Consider the following 19,246-nt stretch of genomic DNA (forward strand, 5'->3'; position numbering starts at 1 on the left):
AAACCCCTGCTATGGGCAGGGACACCTTCCACTAGACCAGGCTGCTCAAAGCCCCATCCAGCCCTGTCTCAAACACCTCCAGGGGCAGGGAATCCACAGCAATCTCTGGGCAACCTGTGCCAGTCCCTCACTACCCTTATAGTACAGAATTTCTTGCTAACATCTTTGTCTTTCAGCTTAAGTCCATTATTACCCCTTGTCCTTTCCCTACATACCCTTGTGAAAAGTTCCTCTCTAGATTTCTTGTAAGTCACTTTTAGATACCAGAAAGCCTTCCCAAAGTCTTCTCTTCTCCAGCCATTCTTATCTAATGGAAAAAACGTTTTCCATGATATATTTCTGACTTCGGAAATAGATAGTACTCCCTGTTTGATGCTTATATCAAATTACATTTCATGAAGTGCTATTTCTGTGTGCAGGCAAGAAAGATTTTTTGAAGGCAAAACATTTACTTTGTCTTGACTATGCCATGAAGAATGCATATTTCAGATTTTCTTCTTTCTTTTGCAGATAATGTTTTTTTAAAGGCGTGTCCTGATAACACAAATTGCTGATCTAAGAGGATTTCTTCTTTCAGTGTCATGACCCTTCTTGACCATTTTCAGGTAGTCAGCAATTTAAACTGCTGATATCCCAGAGAACAAACAGAACAGCAACATAACTTGCTGTTTTGTTTGTCTTCCTGAATCTCTGTTAATCATGAATATTTTCTGGAATACGCCCTGATATCTACTCCAGCTACATACTGTACTTCATTTTGGGGGTTTAGCCTGACGATTTTTAGATTTTCTGACTGACAGCAGCCCAAATATACTAGGGGACTGACAAGTCTACATCGCTAGCACAGCCTGGAAAATAGAACTGTCACTGTTTTTAAGGGTCCTCTAACATCTAAGCCTTGTATTGATAAAAACTGTGATGGCTCATAACCAGCTGCCAAGTAGAACGAAAACATGCCGACCCTTATCAGTGCAGCTAAAGGGGCTAAAGGGTTCACGTTCACTCCCCGTTTCTAGGAATGTGACAGAGTCTCCAGAAATATAATTAGCAGTTGTTTAGCCTCCAAATATTTGATAATCATATGCAAGGTTAAATATACATTTATCAAGTTCTCTTTGTATCCTGATAAAATCTGCATACTTTCATATGTAGGTCACATTCTGAAGGTATAAATTACATATCATTATATGCTTTCCTATGTCAGCTGATGAGAGGGAAACAATTTTATAGAAGACAGTTGGTAGCAGTTGTTATATGTGGACACAGGCCAGAGGTACTTGGAGTCTGTTGCTGCAAATGCCATTCTGAACTTAATGATAAATTAAAAAGCTTACTTCAAAGCATTCACATAAACATCTCCAGCAGGTAGAATGGCAATGAATGTCAGGGTAAACAAATGTCCAGCTGACCAGGCAACACGCAGATTAAATAAAGGCTGACTTGGCCTCACTGGCTTCCCTTTTATAGATTTGTGTAACATCCATGCCTTTTCACTCAGAATTTATTTCTTCTCAGTTCTTCTTCCAGTGGAGTTTCAGCAATGTCCTGAACATCAGGACCTGTGTTGTGATTGCTCCTCCATGCCCTGTAGTGGTTAAGGCTACCAAAGAATCACAGTTTTATAACACACTACTGAGAGAGGAAGTGGACTGTCTGCCCAGTTCTGTTTGCTGTGAGGAGAGGTTATTGTCTAGCGCTTTTATGACACTGCCATATTTGTAACCACCTAGAGAGCACAAAAGTAAATATGATGCCCCCATCTCCTGTGACCATGAACTTTTACTGTAAAGAGTGTACAGCTGTTTCTCTGCCTAGGAAACTCACTTTCCCATGACACCTATGGGAATAGGCACAGAATTAATCCAGTCACTTATACAAGGGGGCAGAACAAGGTTTTTATGAGTAGGTCGATTCTGAGCAGATTTTTGCCCATGTGTTTCTTTATAGGCAATGGCCACTCACCACCTGATTACCCAATGTAATCAGTTTTGGAACCAGTACTCAACCAAATGCCTGTTATGCACTTAGCTACTTTTATTTCTCCAAAACGTAAACGCAGGAGAGTGATTTAAAAGTTCAGTTTACATTAGTAAGTCAAAAAGTCTGCCTCTTGGTCATCTCATCCTTGATCTTATCATTATTCACATTTCTCCTCCCTCCTTCCCTCCCTCTGGAATAAACCACCTCCACTGTAAGTATACAAACAAACCAAAATGATCCCTCTGGCAGTCACACCCACTGTGCATTTCTGCTGCCTTTCTTGAAACCTTTGCATGCTGCAAAATAAAAGTAACAACCCCATCAGGGTGAATGAGAAGCATCCATCTAACAGACAATAATAGAAGAGTAAAATAAAGTGAGTTAAATTATATTTTCTAGCCCCCTATTAAGGTCTGCCCTGAGTTTTTGAATATTTGCAAGTCAAAATAAAAATGTGGACTGAAACTATATAGATGGCTGGTAACTTATGTCTCAGAAGCCTAGCTCTGGCATACCTGACACTCACTTGGAGCTCACAGCACTGAAATCCTTGCCAGAGGAAATACCAGTAATTGCTCAGTGCACAGCCCAGATATTCCAACTGACACTCCTTGGCTACAAAACGCTCCGTAACGCAACTCACTGAAGCACATCACAGCAGTAAAGCACTGACCTAACAGCAAAATAAAATGCTTCAGCACACTTTAGTCTGAGGAGTTTGTGCCATTATACCGGACCAAAATTCACTGCTGTTTTTGTTTTAACCAAAATTTGTCTCATCTAGTTAGAGGAGCACATACAGTTCCACCCTAGGCACAGCACAGATGTAACATGACACACAAACAAAAGGCTGGAGAAATACTCAGAGGCTACATCGATACATATGCAAATGATACCACTAATTACTTTTATAGATTTTGATCCCTTGTGAATTTAAAAATATCTTTATGTAATGTCCTTCTCACCTGCCAGTCGTCTGTCTCTCGTGTTTTTCCAGATAACATCCAAGGCTCTAGCAGTGGAGTCTCTGATATGATCACTAAATGATCTCCTCAGAGGGGCTTTCACCGGGTGATGCATAATGCAGATCGATCACACATCCAGGTCAAACGGCTGTAGCTTAGCCCCAGGAAAAAGGGCATTCTCTGCCCGGGGATCTGTTTGGATTTCTCTTTGCCAGGCAGGCAGGTTGTTACTTTATATAATTTGTCATCAGCGTTGTGGAGCTTTTCCTTGAAGAGTCAGGCATTGCAGTTCTCACTGCGGATGCAGGAAAGCTCAGACTGCAGCCAGCCTACTGGAAAGCTGCCAAAATCTTACATCTGGAACAGTTTACAAATGAGCTAACGATACAGTCATTTAGATTTGGGGCTTTATTTGTGGATATCTATAGGATTCTAGCTTCCTGTTTAATCAAATAACTTACCAGGCACATACTTGCATGTTCATTTATTAGGATAATATTTCCTTGCTTAGCTGATATTTCAGGTAATCTTTCATGTTTGGACATGGAAAAGGTAAGAAATAGAAGAGAGATAAAGTAATTTTAAATATCTAGAGATCAGGTACTTTATTTTGCTACCAAATTCTTTTTTGCATTTTACCCTAGTTAAGGCAGAGAATAGGGCCCAATTCTGAGTTCCCTATATTTAGTACTTCATGACAATGCACTAATGAAAGGATGGAAATAAAAAAATGAAAGGAAAAGGGGAGAGAATGAAAAAGGAGAGGGAACTAAGCCTCTACGTCTTTGCTGAGTGGAAGGATAAGTTCCCATATGAAAAATACTTACAAATGTAACTGAGATTAATAGTCACAGTAAATGAAGCCATTTGACCTTGCTTATTTTGACCTTTTAAATTGATTACTGTGTCCTGTGGCTTCCCTGAGGGAGAAAGGGAGGAATAAAAGAGTGCCTGAGACTCTTTTTCCCTTTTTAATATTATGTGGTGATGTGTGAAGAGATGAGAGATGCCAGTTTAAAAACCTAATCCCCTCCATTATATGGGAAGCAAAAACTGTCAAATAAAGTTGTCTTCATTCTACAGGTAGTCTTTAATTTTTTTGCAGCAACTATAGCTGTTAATATTAGGTACCATTATTTTCTTTAGAAGTATTATCATTAAAATTGATTGATTAACTTGTCATAAGGTTGGCATACAGAGACCAAATTACAGAATTATGAATTTTAACCCTTAACAAAGGGATTTTCACTCCTTTTGAATTTCTTCCTAGAACAGGATAGTTTTTATTTTCATAACATTAGATAATTTATTTCACACTTTCTTACTGGTTGTAATTTTTTTCTGGTGTCTTCTCAGTTTCCTTCATTTTAACTAGTCCTCATTTCCTTTAAGGCAAATCATTCTGACAATGAAAAGAAATTTATGGGATTTGCAGTAGTGTAACTGAGGAAATAACTGGCTCACCATCTATTTAATGCAGATCATAATTTCTTCCCATCTAGGTCTTAGTCTTTATCTTTATAAAGCATCTGCAAACATTAATGTCCTGTGTATGTCTTTGGACAAAACAGCAGAGAGTGATCTCTATATTTCTTTCCTCATTACATCCCTCCTTCTTTCTGAGGCCAGATGGAGAAAGAAGCAGCCAGCTCTCTAGAGAAATTCAGTATGATAATACACTCTTGCATGGTTGTGGTGTCTTTTTGTTTGTTGTTGGGTTTTTTTGTTGTTTGTTTGTTTTGGTGTTTTGTTTTTTTCTTAATTATTACTCTTGCAAAAATGCTTGCACGGGCAGATACTCACATAGGCTTACACAGGCAAATTCTGACATAATGACCAGAGCACAAAGTATCTGTTTTGAAACATGTATAGCCTGTTCAGATGAGATCTGCTGTTGTTGCTGTATTAGTGAACAGCTCAGAAGAGCATTTTTCATTTTTAAATGAAGATGCAGTAAACGATAACTTAATCAAGACCTGAACTTCTCTATTTTAGAAGGCAGCAAGGGTGAAGATCGTCTCAACAGGGTTTCAACTACTGCTGGCCGTGTCTATGTTGTCAACAACATAGTCCAGAAAGAATGGATTTATACAGCAAAATAAATGGTGCCAAAGTTTTGACACATCTCAAGGTACAGTTACTTTGAACGATGTCTACCTGCATCTTGTGAACTGAATGAATCCTTGGGGTTTCATGAATGGGTTGGAGATCACTGGCACACTACCAGGGTGCATCTTCTGGCTTAGTTTAATTTGAAAATCATCCAATTCACATGCTCCAAGACTGCTTGGAGATATGAGCCAAAGAGTGGTGTTGATTCTTTGAGAGTTACTGAGGGTTATATTACACATTTTGACATAAATATATTTAAAATATTTAAAACAGTTCTTACAACCAGTTAAACAAAATTATCTGGAAAATGGCAAAGGGCAAAGGAAGAATAAACTGTAATGAAGCAGAGAAATACTGCTAAAAGTGTTTGTGTGATGCTACAACACAAATAAACAGGTAATCTAAGTAAGATTGTGTAAAGAATTAAATTTCAGAAAAATTTTAATGGGCCATAGGTAAATAATTAGACATAGATAGGCAAGAAATATGGATAGAAAATAAAGGACATTAATTTTACAAAAGTGTAGGCAGAGATATAATGGGGAATACAGTTAAAAGCAAATACATATGATCAGCAAAGGAAATCTGAGAGGCATGACATCCAATACAGTCACAAAATGAGATAAGAATTGGTGATGCAATATGAAAGCACATGATTTTGAAGGATTTTAAAAATTATGTTAAAAGATGGTATCAGGGCAGAGCTGTGCTGCAATCTCCATTCTTGCATTAGTTAAAAAACGCCCCTTGTGGAACAATACACTCAGTTTTGGTCTGCACCTCTCAGTACCCACGTGATGCTGAAAAGGCATCCACCAGCCCAGTGCACGGGCAGCTGGTGCAGCAGGGCCAGGGTGACAGTGACAAGGAGTTCTGTGCTGGAAAGCACCCATGTGTTCAGGGGAAAGCTGCTGAGCTGCCACCACCGCTGTGCCATTATTCTCTTGTTGAGAGCCCTACTCTGAATCTCAGGCAAACTCCTCCCACATTCCCAGGCGCTGCTGCCCAAATGAGGTGGAGATATTTTCCATTCCAGCTCAGGCTTGATCCCGGTCCCCTTGAAGGTGTAGCTGTTTTCACAGAGACATCACAGGCAATCTGCAGTTTGTTTATGTGGAAGAACATCCTCCGTTTCTCTGGCAAACTCATGCTTGCAGTCTGAACTGGGAGAGGGGGCTATGGTACCAAGTACACATGGTACAGACCTCACCAGGTGAATCTTTGATATTGATCAACATGAGTGTACTAGATTAATTTATTCTCAAACCAAATAGCTAAACTGGAGCACTGTGAATGACATTAATGGTAAAAGACTATAATGTTGAGATTTATGGTTTGGCAAAGAATATATTTTTAAATAAAATTGCAAAGTGTTTTGCTGCTCTATTTGACAATGTACAGGAAAATCTCCTGAACACAAATACCCTTTCTGTAACTGGGAAAATGCACCCTACAAATCAATTAGTATACAGACATTACAGCAAAATACATGTAAAAATAAGCAAAGTCCTAAACTACCAACCATCCTCTAGATAAAATTTATGATGCAGCTCTATCTTTTGGCTTCACTGTGTCTGGAAACTTAGGAATGACCACTATCAGACACAGGTTTTTGTATTTGAATAATATTGGTGTTGATCACAGTCATAGTGCAGTCAACACTCCAGCTATCTTCCAGAATAATCTCATTCAGTGTTTTCTGTTTAATGGCTGAGATGAAGAAAACCCCTAAAAAGTAAATTCTTAAAAACGGGACGGGCAACAAAGATGCGTGCTGAATCAAAAATAATATGAGCGGAATCTGGAGGAGAGGGCTCTGTTGCTGACAAGAGGGAATTGCAGCAGCTGGTGTTAGGGGAGTGAGGTGACAGAAACCCTCAGGAGAGAGACAGCTGCCCACCCCATGCATGAGGAACAGCATGCATGCCCAGGAAGAGTCTTGTGTAATTCCAGAAACAAATATTTAGAGGGACCAGACCCTACTTTCCCTGCCCTGCCAGCCCTCCCACCAGTTCAGAGCAGCTCCACCCTGAGTCTTCCAGGGCAGTGTGTTTCCTGTCCCCCAGGTGCCTTGGGACTGCAACCACTGACTTCTCCCACTTCTTGTTTTGGAAATATTTTTAGAAACCTCTTGTTAGCATAAGCAAAACTGTGCCTCTCCAGTCTTTCTTTCAAGGCTGAATCTACTTGTAAAGTGCTGTTCATCAGTCTTAAACACATAATTCTCAAACCAGCCAAGGGCAGGAGGCAGAGGCTAATTCCCTATAACCTTACCCTTGCTCAGCACTTCCAGCTGAAGGACCTACACTTGCCAAACATATCTGTTTTCTGTCCTTTAATGTTCCATCCATACCCTGGTCTGCAAAGATAATACCAAAGAGCCTTTTTGTTCTTTAAGACAAAGATTAGACAGAATGTATTGGGTACTAGGATGGACAGGAACAGTGATATCATTTTTAGTCCTGGCTATTAAGTCCAGCTCTCAGGAAATAAACAGTTGTGCAAGCCTCATGCTCTTCAAACTTGCTCTAAAACACAGACTTCCCCTCTGACTCTTTGTGAATGTGCAAATTCTTATGTATATCTCTAGCTCTTCTGGGTGATTCTGGCCCCTTGGGTCTGGAAGGATGTATATATCCATAATATGCACAGGCAGTCAGAAATACATAATTTTTTAAACATGATGCCAGTTTGAGCTTTGCTGTGACTTCTCTACAGACTGCAACAAATGGTGTGGCAAATCCAGAGCAGTTTTGCTGAGTGGTTTATGCAGTCTGCCTGACCTGATGCATGCAAACATATTTCCCTTCGTTAGAGAAGCAAAAAAAAACAAAAACCCCCAATGCCATGGTTCTCCAAAAATACCACAAAACAAATGTTAATTCAGAATCAGAATTTTATATCTAATTTATAAAGGCTGCTGGGCACATGGCATGTGCCATTGTTTCATGTCTCAGGAGATGTCTCCAAATGCTATCTAGGAGATCAGACTGGGAAAGAAGCACTTTGAATTTTGAATGTGCTGCTTTCCAAAAGAAAATCTGGTATTGCAATATCTGCAGTATCTGAGCAACCTGATATATATCAGGTTAAGAAGCAGCCACCAATCAGAGAAGACTGGAAAGATTTAGAGAAATTCGTATGGAAATACAGGGAAATAAAATGTATTCTGTTAAAACATAAAAGTTTCAATAGAAGCTTGACAAATCTCAACAAAATTCTTGATATGACAAAGCACATGTTCATTCCTTTGGATTTGTTTTTTAAAAATCTGTCTGTTTTTCAATTAGATAAAGTAAAAATATCCATAAGTTTCATTTAGCACATAGGTGTCCTTTTGTAACTGTGAAAATTTCTGGGCAATTTATCAGTCCATGGACTCAACCCTATGTGTCCCACCATATTTTGCATTCAGAAGAGTGCCCATTTGACTCATGTCAACACCCTGGTGTTAACCTTTGAACAGCCTAGGGGCTAAATGGGTGCAGTCTGGAGAAGAGATAGTAGACATGAGAGAGTAGACTAACAGAGAAAGTCTCCTGAGTCTCCTCCACAATGTCAAGAGTGCACTGCCAGGCATCTCTGCATTCTCCCTCCCCGTGGTAGGAGAGGTGTGGAGAAGCCCCAAGGACAATCCCTTTCTCTCCAGGTGATCATAATTGCCTCTGTACACACTGCTTTTGCAAGATGTACATGCTTTTTACCCTCATGCCATGGTACAGACCTGTATTTTTGAACAACAAAGGTGTATAATTTTAAGAAAGGAAATGTGCAAAATCCACACACCCCTGCAGCAGCACCTGATGCAATCTACAGCTGTTCTTGCTTTCATGAACTTTTTAATGTCTAAACCTTGAAGCCTTCTTCTGGTGGAGCACTGAGAAGCTCTTGTCAGAATATGTACCTTAATTAGCCTTTGTTGTGAGTTAAATACATACTAATGGGATTATATAAACTGAGTAGTGTAGCCTTCTAATATACATCCATGATTCTCAAATTAAACATGATCTCAAATAAATATTAACAATCTTCATGGTGTGATTATGGCCCTGCTTTGTAAACAGCCCCACAGCTTAATTAGAGTCCTGTGCACTTCAAAGTGTGAGCTTATCTGGCTGTTTCTGGACTGCTGTCTCACTATCATTGTATGCTCCAAGAATAATAAATAAACCAACATAGGAACGCAGAAAGCATTCCTAATCACAGCCATAAATACAAAATAATAATTAACTGAATAACATGAAAGAAAATGTGCTTCCAGTTTCATTTTCACATCATTCCATTTTAACCGGTTTTTAATGTAACTGGTTATAAAATATTCCTACTTTTTTAAAAAAACCCAAACCCACAAGTTCTGTCCCTGCAGCCCAAATGTTTTCTGAAATACTGCATATTGAAGAAAAAAAAAAAAAAGAGACATTAGTGCTGGTGCCAGATTAAAATTCAAATGAGAAAGGAAGTGTTAAAGCTTCATTCTGTTTAGCCATATGTGAGGCACCTGCTTAGAAAAGTTTATGAGAGTATGAATCTACGAGAGTGTCCAAACACTTCAGTGTCCAAACACTTCCAAATATCTAAACTTGAGCAACAAAACGTTCTTGGTTACAAAATAGTTGATGGTAACAAGCTGTGAACTTAGTTTTTAGCATTAGCCATGTGTTTCATGTGCTTCACCACAGCAAAAGAGTATTAAACAGCTTTGTTTCTCCTTCCTTCAGTGACCTGACAGGCAAATTGCCCGTACATAGCTTTTTGCTAGCTGAGTGATATGTTACAACTTCACTGCTTCCATCACTAGAATTAGGGCAGGAAGAATAAAATTTCGTAGAATAAAAGGCATATCAGAAGGCACTTCTTTCTTTCCAGTGGAAATGCAAATTAGGCTGTATGTGAAATTGCAGTAATAGAAAAGTGCAGAATCCACAAAAAAATCCCCCAACCTCAAAGCAAAACAGCCCAACACTTCCAAAAAAACCCCAACTCACTATTGTTACTCTCTACTCAAAATCTTCTCTACAATCTTCTTTCATAATTGGAAAGTTTCCTTCCCTCTCTTCTCTTTTTTTTCCTCTTTTCCACTCTCTCTGTCCCTCCTGGTCATACTAGGATGGTGTTTACCCCATCATACTAAGATAGTAAATTCCTTCAATTACAGGTCTTCCTCTTCAGACAAAATGGCACACTAAGATATCAAAGAAATAAAGCTTTTGAGCTTGTCTGCAGTGACCAACATGAACCGTGATTGTGACTAGAGCAGATTTGATTAAATGAGTTCTATATAACCTAATGGTGGCAGGCTGGTGTCTGTGTACAGAGCAGGGAGCAGGATGAGAGAGTGAGGAATGCTATGTGAGCTGGACTCATTGAAATCAGAGGGTGAGCAGGGAGATAATTCAGAGTACAGAGATCATTCTGAACAGAGAGATCAAAGAGCGGCAAGAAATTTTAAATCAAAGAGAATGTCCCAGTGCTTGCAGGGAAAAATGGAAAATGCTTATTCCTGAGAAGATTTAGTGAGATTTAGGACTCTCATGTAAGTCAACTTCAATTATCATTGCCTGTGTAATGTGTGTTTTATTAAGTGATGCAAAGAGGCAGAGTTGTCTTCCTGCCTTCTCATCCCTGCTGCTGCCACGGCAGCACTGTGAAACACAATCTCTGCAGAAGTTTGTTACTGTGAAGACAAGTAGGATGTAATAACCATCCCTGGATTGCTGGTTTGTGGCCTCATTGGTAGAGAAAACAGCAGAAAAAACAGAATTTTCATAGGGAGCAATGACATAGAAAGTAAGATCCAAACTTTTGAATAGGTATTGGACCAAACCTTCAGTAGATTTCACTAATAAAGGCACTGATGGAAAGTTTGTTAATGGTAACTTCTCCTTGTGGCATTTTTGTGCAAATGTCCATTTACACAGTTAAATTGGGGATTTATTTTTAAAGTTGCTTAACTTCCTCAGACTCTGGGTTTCTGTTTGAGATATGTCCCAAGATTTAACACTTTGTCCTGGAGTTGTTTATGACATGACTTTGAGGTTCTTTATTTGTGTATTCATATTAAAACCAGTTTTTTTGGGAAATGAATGAGAAGATATGCTATTTTCCTGATATTGAGAAATTCTAGCAAGTTGTCCCTAAGTACTTGATAGTGATTTGGTAAGGCAATTTGCTCTTTTGCAGACATATTAAATTTTCATCCTTCTGGAAGTTCATTTGTTGTAGCCATTGGCAAGCCTCTGAGAAATTCTATTTCATAGCAGATCTGCAACCTTGGATGTTAGTGACCAACAGCTCAGAAGGTATTTTCTCTCTTGGGTTATGTACAGCCTGGGAAGTATTTGCAAACACAGCTCCAGGCTGCTGCCAGCCCTGCAAGATGAATGAGAGAACCTGTCTCCCCCAGGCTTTTACTTGCCCCACCTTCATTTCACAGAAGGGTGGAAAAGGGCTGGTCCCTCAGGAAATGTTAATACAGAATGAAAAAGTCGTGCTAGGGTCAAGAGGGAGATGGGTACACACTGCTTTGTGGAGAGACAAGAACACAGGGAAAGAGGCAAGGGGAGGAGAGTGCAAGTGTACCTGTAATCTACTGTAGTTTTAATTGCATGCTTCCATTCGGGAATGAAAATTCAGCTACTTCATAGCTGGTGAGAACTTTCCTTGAATTCTGCTCTGATGGGACTAAATAAACATAAATTCAAACAACTGGCTTCTCTGCACTGAACAGAGGTTTGTTGTTTTTTGTTTTTTTATTGTTTTTTCAGAACATTGGCAACAATTAGATTACTTTTTCTCAAAAAAAATAAAAATCAGAAAGCAAACACATGATTTTTCCAAGTGTTGCATGCAAATTTTAGCATGTCTTTCTTCCGGGGTATGTTATTTGAACTGAAATCTTGCTGACTACAAGTTCTAATGCCTAACCTTTAAAAGATAAAGAATCTAATTATTTTGCTTTACCTTTTGTAAGTTTAATGTATCACAGATGCAAGTTGAAGCTGTATGGGGACTATGTCAAATATAATTATCTGGAAGATTAAAGTAATTATCATCTCAACTGAAACAAACATTCTGTTTTCCATAATAAAGTCTTTGTGAATACTGAATGTATACAGCATGCCATAAAAACTTATAAAAGAAATCTAAAACTCTAGCTAAAGTTATTATTAGATATTAATATTTCATATTTACCCCATGAAGTTAGCAACACCATTAAATGAGGTTTTAATAAAACATTCTGGTTCGCTATTCTAGGAACTGGATTTCTCCCTATCTATACTTAATTCATTTCACAGTTAATCATCCAAAATTACTTCCCTATGAAATTTGCTGTCCCTGCTGGCATCTGTTTTCAGCCATGCTATATCTACCCTCTGGAGTCCCACTGCAGCACGTGGAAAATCTTCACTTAGAGTTCAGGTTATGACACTTGTATTTGCAGGCTGGCTGTGGAAAAATAGTGAGTTTGGACTAGATGGTTTGGGGAAAAGGAGGTTGACAGGATACAGCAGTATTTAGCCTGACTTTTATGCTCCAAGACTAGTTACTGGCTGGTAAGTTCCCCTAAATTATTTTAATAGGTCATTTATTAGTATATGTTTAGCAAACTGTACACCTCACAGTCTCGAAAACAAGGTGAAAATGTGAACCTTGTGTTTGTAGGGCTGGCAGCTCCATCTGCATTTTGCTATATCTGACCTAATATTTTCTCTATTGCCAAGTAGTTTTGAATATAGACATATATGGTGGCATCCCCATATGATGAAAATTATCTGCTCTGCTCTTCTTCAGTCTGAACATACTTTTGTCATTTCTAGTTAAAAAGATATCTAGATGATGAAGTGGATTACATAGGAGAACCTAGAATTCTATTTACCTTCTGTAAATTGAACGTTTTTAGAGACATAATTACAATAGTGAATTTATGCAGTTCTTAAATAAAATGAGAAATATGAATCTTGTAGTCAGGTTCAATGAAAGATATTAATGGCTCTGAAAGAATCCAAATTAGGCCTTGAAAAAATGTATTTAAAATAGAAACTGCAACACATACATGGAAAAACTACTTACAAATCTTGATGTGCACTAGAATCAAGTAAGTACAAGTGTTCTTTAAGTGCTTCATAGCAGAAGGGGGGAAGGAAACAATGAAAGACCTGGTGAAATGCAGAAGTTACTTCATATTTATGAGTAGATGATGTCTAAATTGGAAAAATGTGGTATTTGGAAGAAGGGAATAAAACACTCCCAAAGAAGTTGAGGAAGAAAACAGACAAGAAAACAAGGCTTACACGTGAGATTGATAGGTTAAACTAATATTTTGAAGGCATATTTATTAAAAATAAGGTATTGCAATAATGGTGAAAGGATAATGTCACATGTTTGACTAAGAAGTGTGGTAACACATAAGTAATTTCTTCTTTATTATTTCTGAAGTTTTCATAATATTTTTAATGCATCTGTATGATAAAAAATAACTATTATTTACTTTCTCGGTATTTCCATAAAGAACAACCTGACATACTCTGGCACAAATGAATTGCTTCTCAAATTCAGCATGTAGTTTTAGTCTCTCCAGTACCACAAAGACATCTGAAGGAGTTCAGATAACAGCAAAAAAAATTATTAAGGGGCTAGACAGTTTGATTTACAAGAAAAAGAATGTAAACCTCTTCTGCTCAGCCAAATGACAGCTAATAATGCAAGAGAAGAGTAATGATAAGAGCCAACAAGTATTTGAAGCATGAGCACATCAAGGAAAGTGTGGACATGTTTCAAGGTGGTACAAGGTTTCAAAACACTGACCTGGTATTGGGGAAAGTATTGTGTTTGTGTATGTTTTTCCTCCAAACTAAGGCTAATTAATCTGTGGAACTTATATACAGACAAAAAAATATATGTCTACAAGGGAAACAACCTCGTGCAAATGTAAAACAGAATGATGCATCTACCAGCCGTGATGCAAGTCCTCAATGCAGTATATATTTAACACTGGAGTCAGAAATATAAAAATTGAAAAAAAAAAGATTTAATATGAAAAATGAGCAGAATATAATATTATCAGTAATATAGTACCACAGTACATAATTTCTTTAGAAATAACTTCTCCTGAAAGTAGGTGTGCTTTGCTCAGAAAGTGTTGTAGTTCATTGATAATCTGCTACCCCTTCCCTGTGAAAAAGAACCTGCTATTCAGGCATAAAAGTTGCTATATCAAAACTTCACTCATAATTGAAAGTTCAATTAAAACACCATTGGATGTTTTTCTTCATGGTTTAAATCAGCTCAGCCTTGTTTGCTGATACTGGAAACTTTCTGAAGGCACATAGAATAAATGTGTCTTTTGGAGACGTTTGAAAGATATCCAGGAGATCTTTTTAATATCATTGGTGCTCTGCAACACTTCATTCATAAGGAACCAAAATAAGGAGAAATATCAAAATTCTTCAGAAGATGCAATTAAATGATGTCGTGTTTATATGTCAAAACTTAGATGTTACAAAATTTTTTCAATGCAAACTTACTACCCTTTAGTCCAGTACTAGAAAAATTTATATGGAGGCATTAAATATTTCTTTATATTCAATGAAAACTTCCACAATAAGTTGTAGGAGAATATGTACCGTTGTACATATTATATGCATTGTATACCCTTCTAGTCTTGCTGTACTTTTCTTAAAAGACTGATTAGAGAATGGTTGAAATTTGAAGTGAACAGCTGTCAGTGTACTGATAAAAAATTTGAGCTTGGATAACTCCTATGAAAGTCAGGAATAAAACAAATATATTTCAAAGACTTAAATCTAAGTTAAGTGGTTACTGCGCTAAAAAGAGATAAAAAAACCAGCAACACACACGGACTTCTTTGGGGAAAAAAGGCCAAATTTATTGTACGGACAACCCGTATTTAAAGTGTGTTACATGCAGCTAGGACAGGACAGTAGCTCATTGGACAATTGGGAAAAACATCCATGGGACAGTACCTTAGGATGTATCCCAGGGGAAAGACACCAGGTGTTAATCTTTATTATGAATTCCACTCTGTTTTTCACTATATTATCACCTTGGGAGATTTCCTCCCTAACTGAAGCCATAGTCAGCTTATCAGCCTGGGAATAGACCTGAGAATCAGGAGAAATCCAGGCCTGAAAAAGAATTTCCAAGATGTAATTCCCTAGCTCTCTAAATGTGTGTCCACAACTGTGCATCACAACACATAAGAAAAACCAAAGGAGCAACGAAACCCCAGGTTTTATAGTATAAGTCCTTCAATATGAAACTTTGAAAAGCTCTGTCCCTATCAAGTCATGACAGCTCTGATTTTTAATTAATAGGATTAAATTAAGTTACTAATTAACTTAATTTCAACCTAATTAACCTCGTTATTTGATGCTGAAAACCTCTTTTATGTAAGAACTGTAAGATTTCAGCATCTGGACAATCAAATTACCAAAAAATAAATTCTAACATCTAGGATTAATAATAATAATGTATCATTTAAAATATACTTCAAGAAAGTTCTTAAATACATCCTTGACAGATACTGAAAATTATTTTAGATCAAAGATAAAGTAGATTTTAGATTTTGGCCTTCAAAGTTTAAACACCTTCTATTAGTCTTCATCTAGAGGAATGATGCCATTTTTAAAGCTTACCATGCCTTGGAGATGAGAAGCCTGCAGAAAAAGTGTTTTCACTCATATTTCAACTGAAGACCTTCATATATTCATTGCCCATCTGTGCCCATGCACTTTGTACAGTGTTTTCAGTAAAGTGCTATCTGATCATCAACCAAAACAAGGTCAGTATATAGGTGTCATAGCTACCTGTGATGTATTTAACATGTATAACTCACCAAAAATCCACTGCATATTTCAATCCTCAATAAAGTTTTTCTCTCTAAGAGGCAACACCAAGTAAATGTAAATATATCCAAAAGATATCTTTCCTATTTGACCAAGGAAGTCTAGATTGTATCAATTTTTAAAAAATTTGTAATTTCTTCTATAAATGCCTTGCTCACTTGTCAGATCTAACTCCATGCTAGTTGCAAAACTTCATAATCTGTTGAAGGTTAGATGTTTCCATACCCTTTTATGGAAAAATGGACTTCATCTCATTGTTGTGCATGGTTTGTAAAGACAGGAATGAATCCATGGAACTCAGAAATCTTTGCAGTTACTGTATTTATTTTATCAATGAAAATCCCATGAAAGGAGCTCTCAGAAAAATAAGGGGAGACCAGCTGTTAACTCCTAATGTCGACCAAGCAAGGAAGCTCAAAAAAGGACACATAACTGAGGTTGAAGCTTGAAGCAAAGAACTGAGCTGTGCATTAACAGCAAGCATATGCTGACCTTAGGTCCGCTCTGCTTCTCCTTGCTGAGAACCAGTGTGCTGGATTCCTGTTGGGCAAAAAATGCTGACTTATTCTGAAGCAGTGTCTAGTGTTACTGTAAACACACACTGCTTTTACAGTTCCAAGCGGAGCACTCTCTGCACCAAGGTTATATGATCTTTCTATGCTTGAAAAGAAATAAAAGATGTTCATGGTGGGGACCTCTGTTAGGAATGACAGCCCTTAGCAAGAAGAGGAAGGACTAGAGCATGGTAATCTATCAACAGTAAAGACATGGTTTGATTGTGAATGTGTGATATTGGAAATGCTAAATGAGGGACAGAAAAATTAGTTCAGCTGGAACAGATTAGGGCCCAATGCAATGGGCACTGTACAGGCTGGAGAGTCACAAAAGGCAGAGGAACAGAGGCAAGTCACATGTACCAGGAGTCCAGATGAGGATGTCTGGGCAGTTCATATATGCCACACGAGGGTAGAGGGGGAGATGTTTAGTCTGCAAAAGACAGTCTGTAACAGTCTTAAATTCCTGAAGGGACTCCATAGTTTCTATTAAATAACAGAGGCTGTTGTAGTATCATCTGAATGGCTGTGCAGCCACACAGTCCTAATTCTTGGTCAGTTAGAATTGCATATTTTAGTATTTAAATACATTTTCTATACCGAATACTCCATGTCTCTCTAAGTCTTGTGCAGGCTCTTTAAGGCACTTATTTCCCAAAACACTAGAAGCAGAAGGCTGCTACAAGAAATATTTCATTCTTCAAAGTCTTTCTGCCTGTGTCCATCATTGCAACAAACTGTCCCTTCATATGGTACTGGGGCAGCTCTTTGCACAGCTCGCTGAAAGCCAGCTCATTAAAAGAGCATAGGGTAAAAAATAGACCTAATGTGAATCATTTCAATGATCCAGTTTATAGCAAATGGTTGAATTCCTGAACTTAGAAGGCAGTGAAATAAAGTTGGAGATGCAACACTGTGACTCACCTTCAAAACAAAGCTCTCTTTTAGGCACTTACAACTTTCAATCTATTTGTGCACACAGTCTGGCCCACTGAATATATGAAGAAGGTTATATGTATTTTGCAAACATAGCAGATTCATACATAATGAAACCCAGGAATTATTGCTTGAACTGTAATCCAGACTATAAATTCCATTTAAAAACTGGCAACATGCATTTGAACACAAATCCACATTAAGCTATGCAGCTAAACAATTAATACAACTTTTAGGCATTCACATGCCTATCTCAACATTTCAGGTAGATAGACTTCCTAGAGGTGACTGAACATAATACAGCTGATTGCTGTAACACCAAGAGACGAAAAATGAAGTATAGATAGTGCAAGAATGTGGAGAAAAGTGTTCAACTCCCCTTGAAGAGCTTCATGTTCTCCAATTGTTAAGCTATTCTGTATGAAATATGAGATAATTAAGCATGCTCACCTGGTTGCATGTTGAATGAACACTATAAAAGAACCATGAAAAAGTGCATACAGGAAGAGTAGATAAGGGATATAAGATATACACTTTATGAGAATCAGTAGACCCTATTGGCTGCTCTATATGCTAACAGAGGAATTTGCTTGTGAGCCTTTGTAGGTCCTACTGAATGAGGAAGTTTCATTCCAGGCTCTGGTTCAGACTCAAGTATGCTTTCTGGTCAGCTCTTGTCAGATAGAGAGTTTATGACAAATAGCCCCAGAGGAACTAGATTTCTTTCCTAGCTGTGAGGAAAAGGCTTGAGGGAATGTAAATTTATCAAAGAGAAACTATGAATGAAATGAATTGTTGAATAGGTGTCAAGAAACCTTTAGTAGTAGATGGTAGAGACAAACTCAGTTTGACAGTTTATCATAGACTGAGTCATTGCTTTCTGATGATTGCACTAGTGAATTTGAAAATGCTCTGAAAAATGAACTGGAAAGACTCCCCTATTCAAGTGACACAACATGACCTACAGTAAGATCCAAAGCTTCTCAAGATGACTGGAGTTAAGCCAGAAGTATATATCACAAAAGTAAGGAAAGTGATTCAAGAGCTGGGTTTGTTATTTTTGTTTCTGTGTAAGCTAACTAAAAAGAATATTATTTAAAAATACCTGACACCATATGCAAAACTGGTTGGTTCACTTAAAAACTTTAGCTATCCTAGAAGAATTAACTATCCCTTAGAATGAAGTTGTGAGTTCACAGTCAGAGGTCTGGAAAGCTAGTTGGGGTCAGCTTTGGAACTGGAGACTGGAAAGAGCACAGGCCGTCCTCGGGAAAATCCATCAGGAGATGTTTGGGGTAAGGCAATGAAGACAGAATGGCTTGGAGAGGAGCACAGACTTGAAGGGCCTGTGGACTAGAGTCCAGTTCAATTGTTGAAAGTGGGAACAAAGGCCCTATTTTTTATGTAATTCATTTGGGTGTTAAATCCAAAAACTCCCAGAATGTCCAGAATAAGTTAGAAGGATGCATAGGAAATGTAATTAAGTCTCAATATAAATGAATCAGTGACCTATGAGGTTTAGCACATTCCTTCATGAATTAATACTGCTCTCAACATGAAGCACTGCAGCCTAAGCTAGAGTAGTGTGTGTCCTTTCAGGGTAGATGTGAAAGGATTTGCTAATTTTGGACTGCAAGTTAGACACTGTTTCTCTCAACAGATCCAGAGCAGGCAAAGTAGGAAAGAAAAATTGCACTTTCAAAATCAGTTAAGGATAATCAGATATTACAGAAATGGTGATAGTTTAATCATAATGGTATACTTATTTTCTAACATCACTGAAGAGCAGAAATATTCCTCTTTGATTTTCTTACCATAATCTATTTGGATACTC

General features: G+C 37.8%; 1 protein-coding gene across 2 annotated transcripts in view; it reads right to left on the minus strand.

Annotated features, from left to right (window-relative positions):
* The window catches only part of DLC1 (DLC1 Rho GTPase activating protein), a 216,252-nt gene that overhangs the window by 95,701 nt on the left and 101,305 nt on the right, over nt 1-19,246 (minus strand). The window contains exon 1 of one of the 2 annotated variants that reach the window (XM_088163410.1): nt 2,946-3,242. The exons of the other annotated variant lie outside the window; for it this stretch is intronic. Within the exon in view, the coding sequence (XP_088019536.1) occupies nt 2,946-3,060 (115 nt within the window). The 5' untranslated portion in view covers nt 3,061-3,242. Of the gene's footprint in view, nt 1-2,945; nt 3,243-19,246 lie in introns of those variants that run through there. 2 annotated transcript variants of the gene reach the window in all.

Source organism: Sturnus vulgaris, chromosome 4 (assembly GCF_052056855.1).
Source record: "Sturnus vulgaris isolate bStuVul1 chromosome 4, bStuVul1.hap1, whole genome shotgun sequence".
Classification (NCBI taxonomy): domain Eukaryota; kingdom Metazoa; phylum Chordata; class Aves; order Passeriformes; family Sturnidae; genus Sturnus; species Sturnus vulgaris.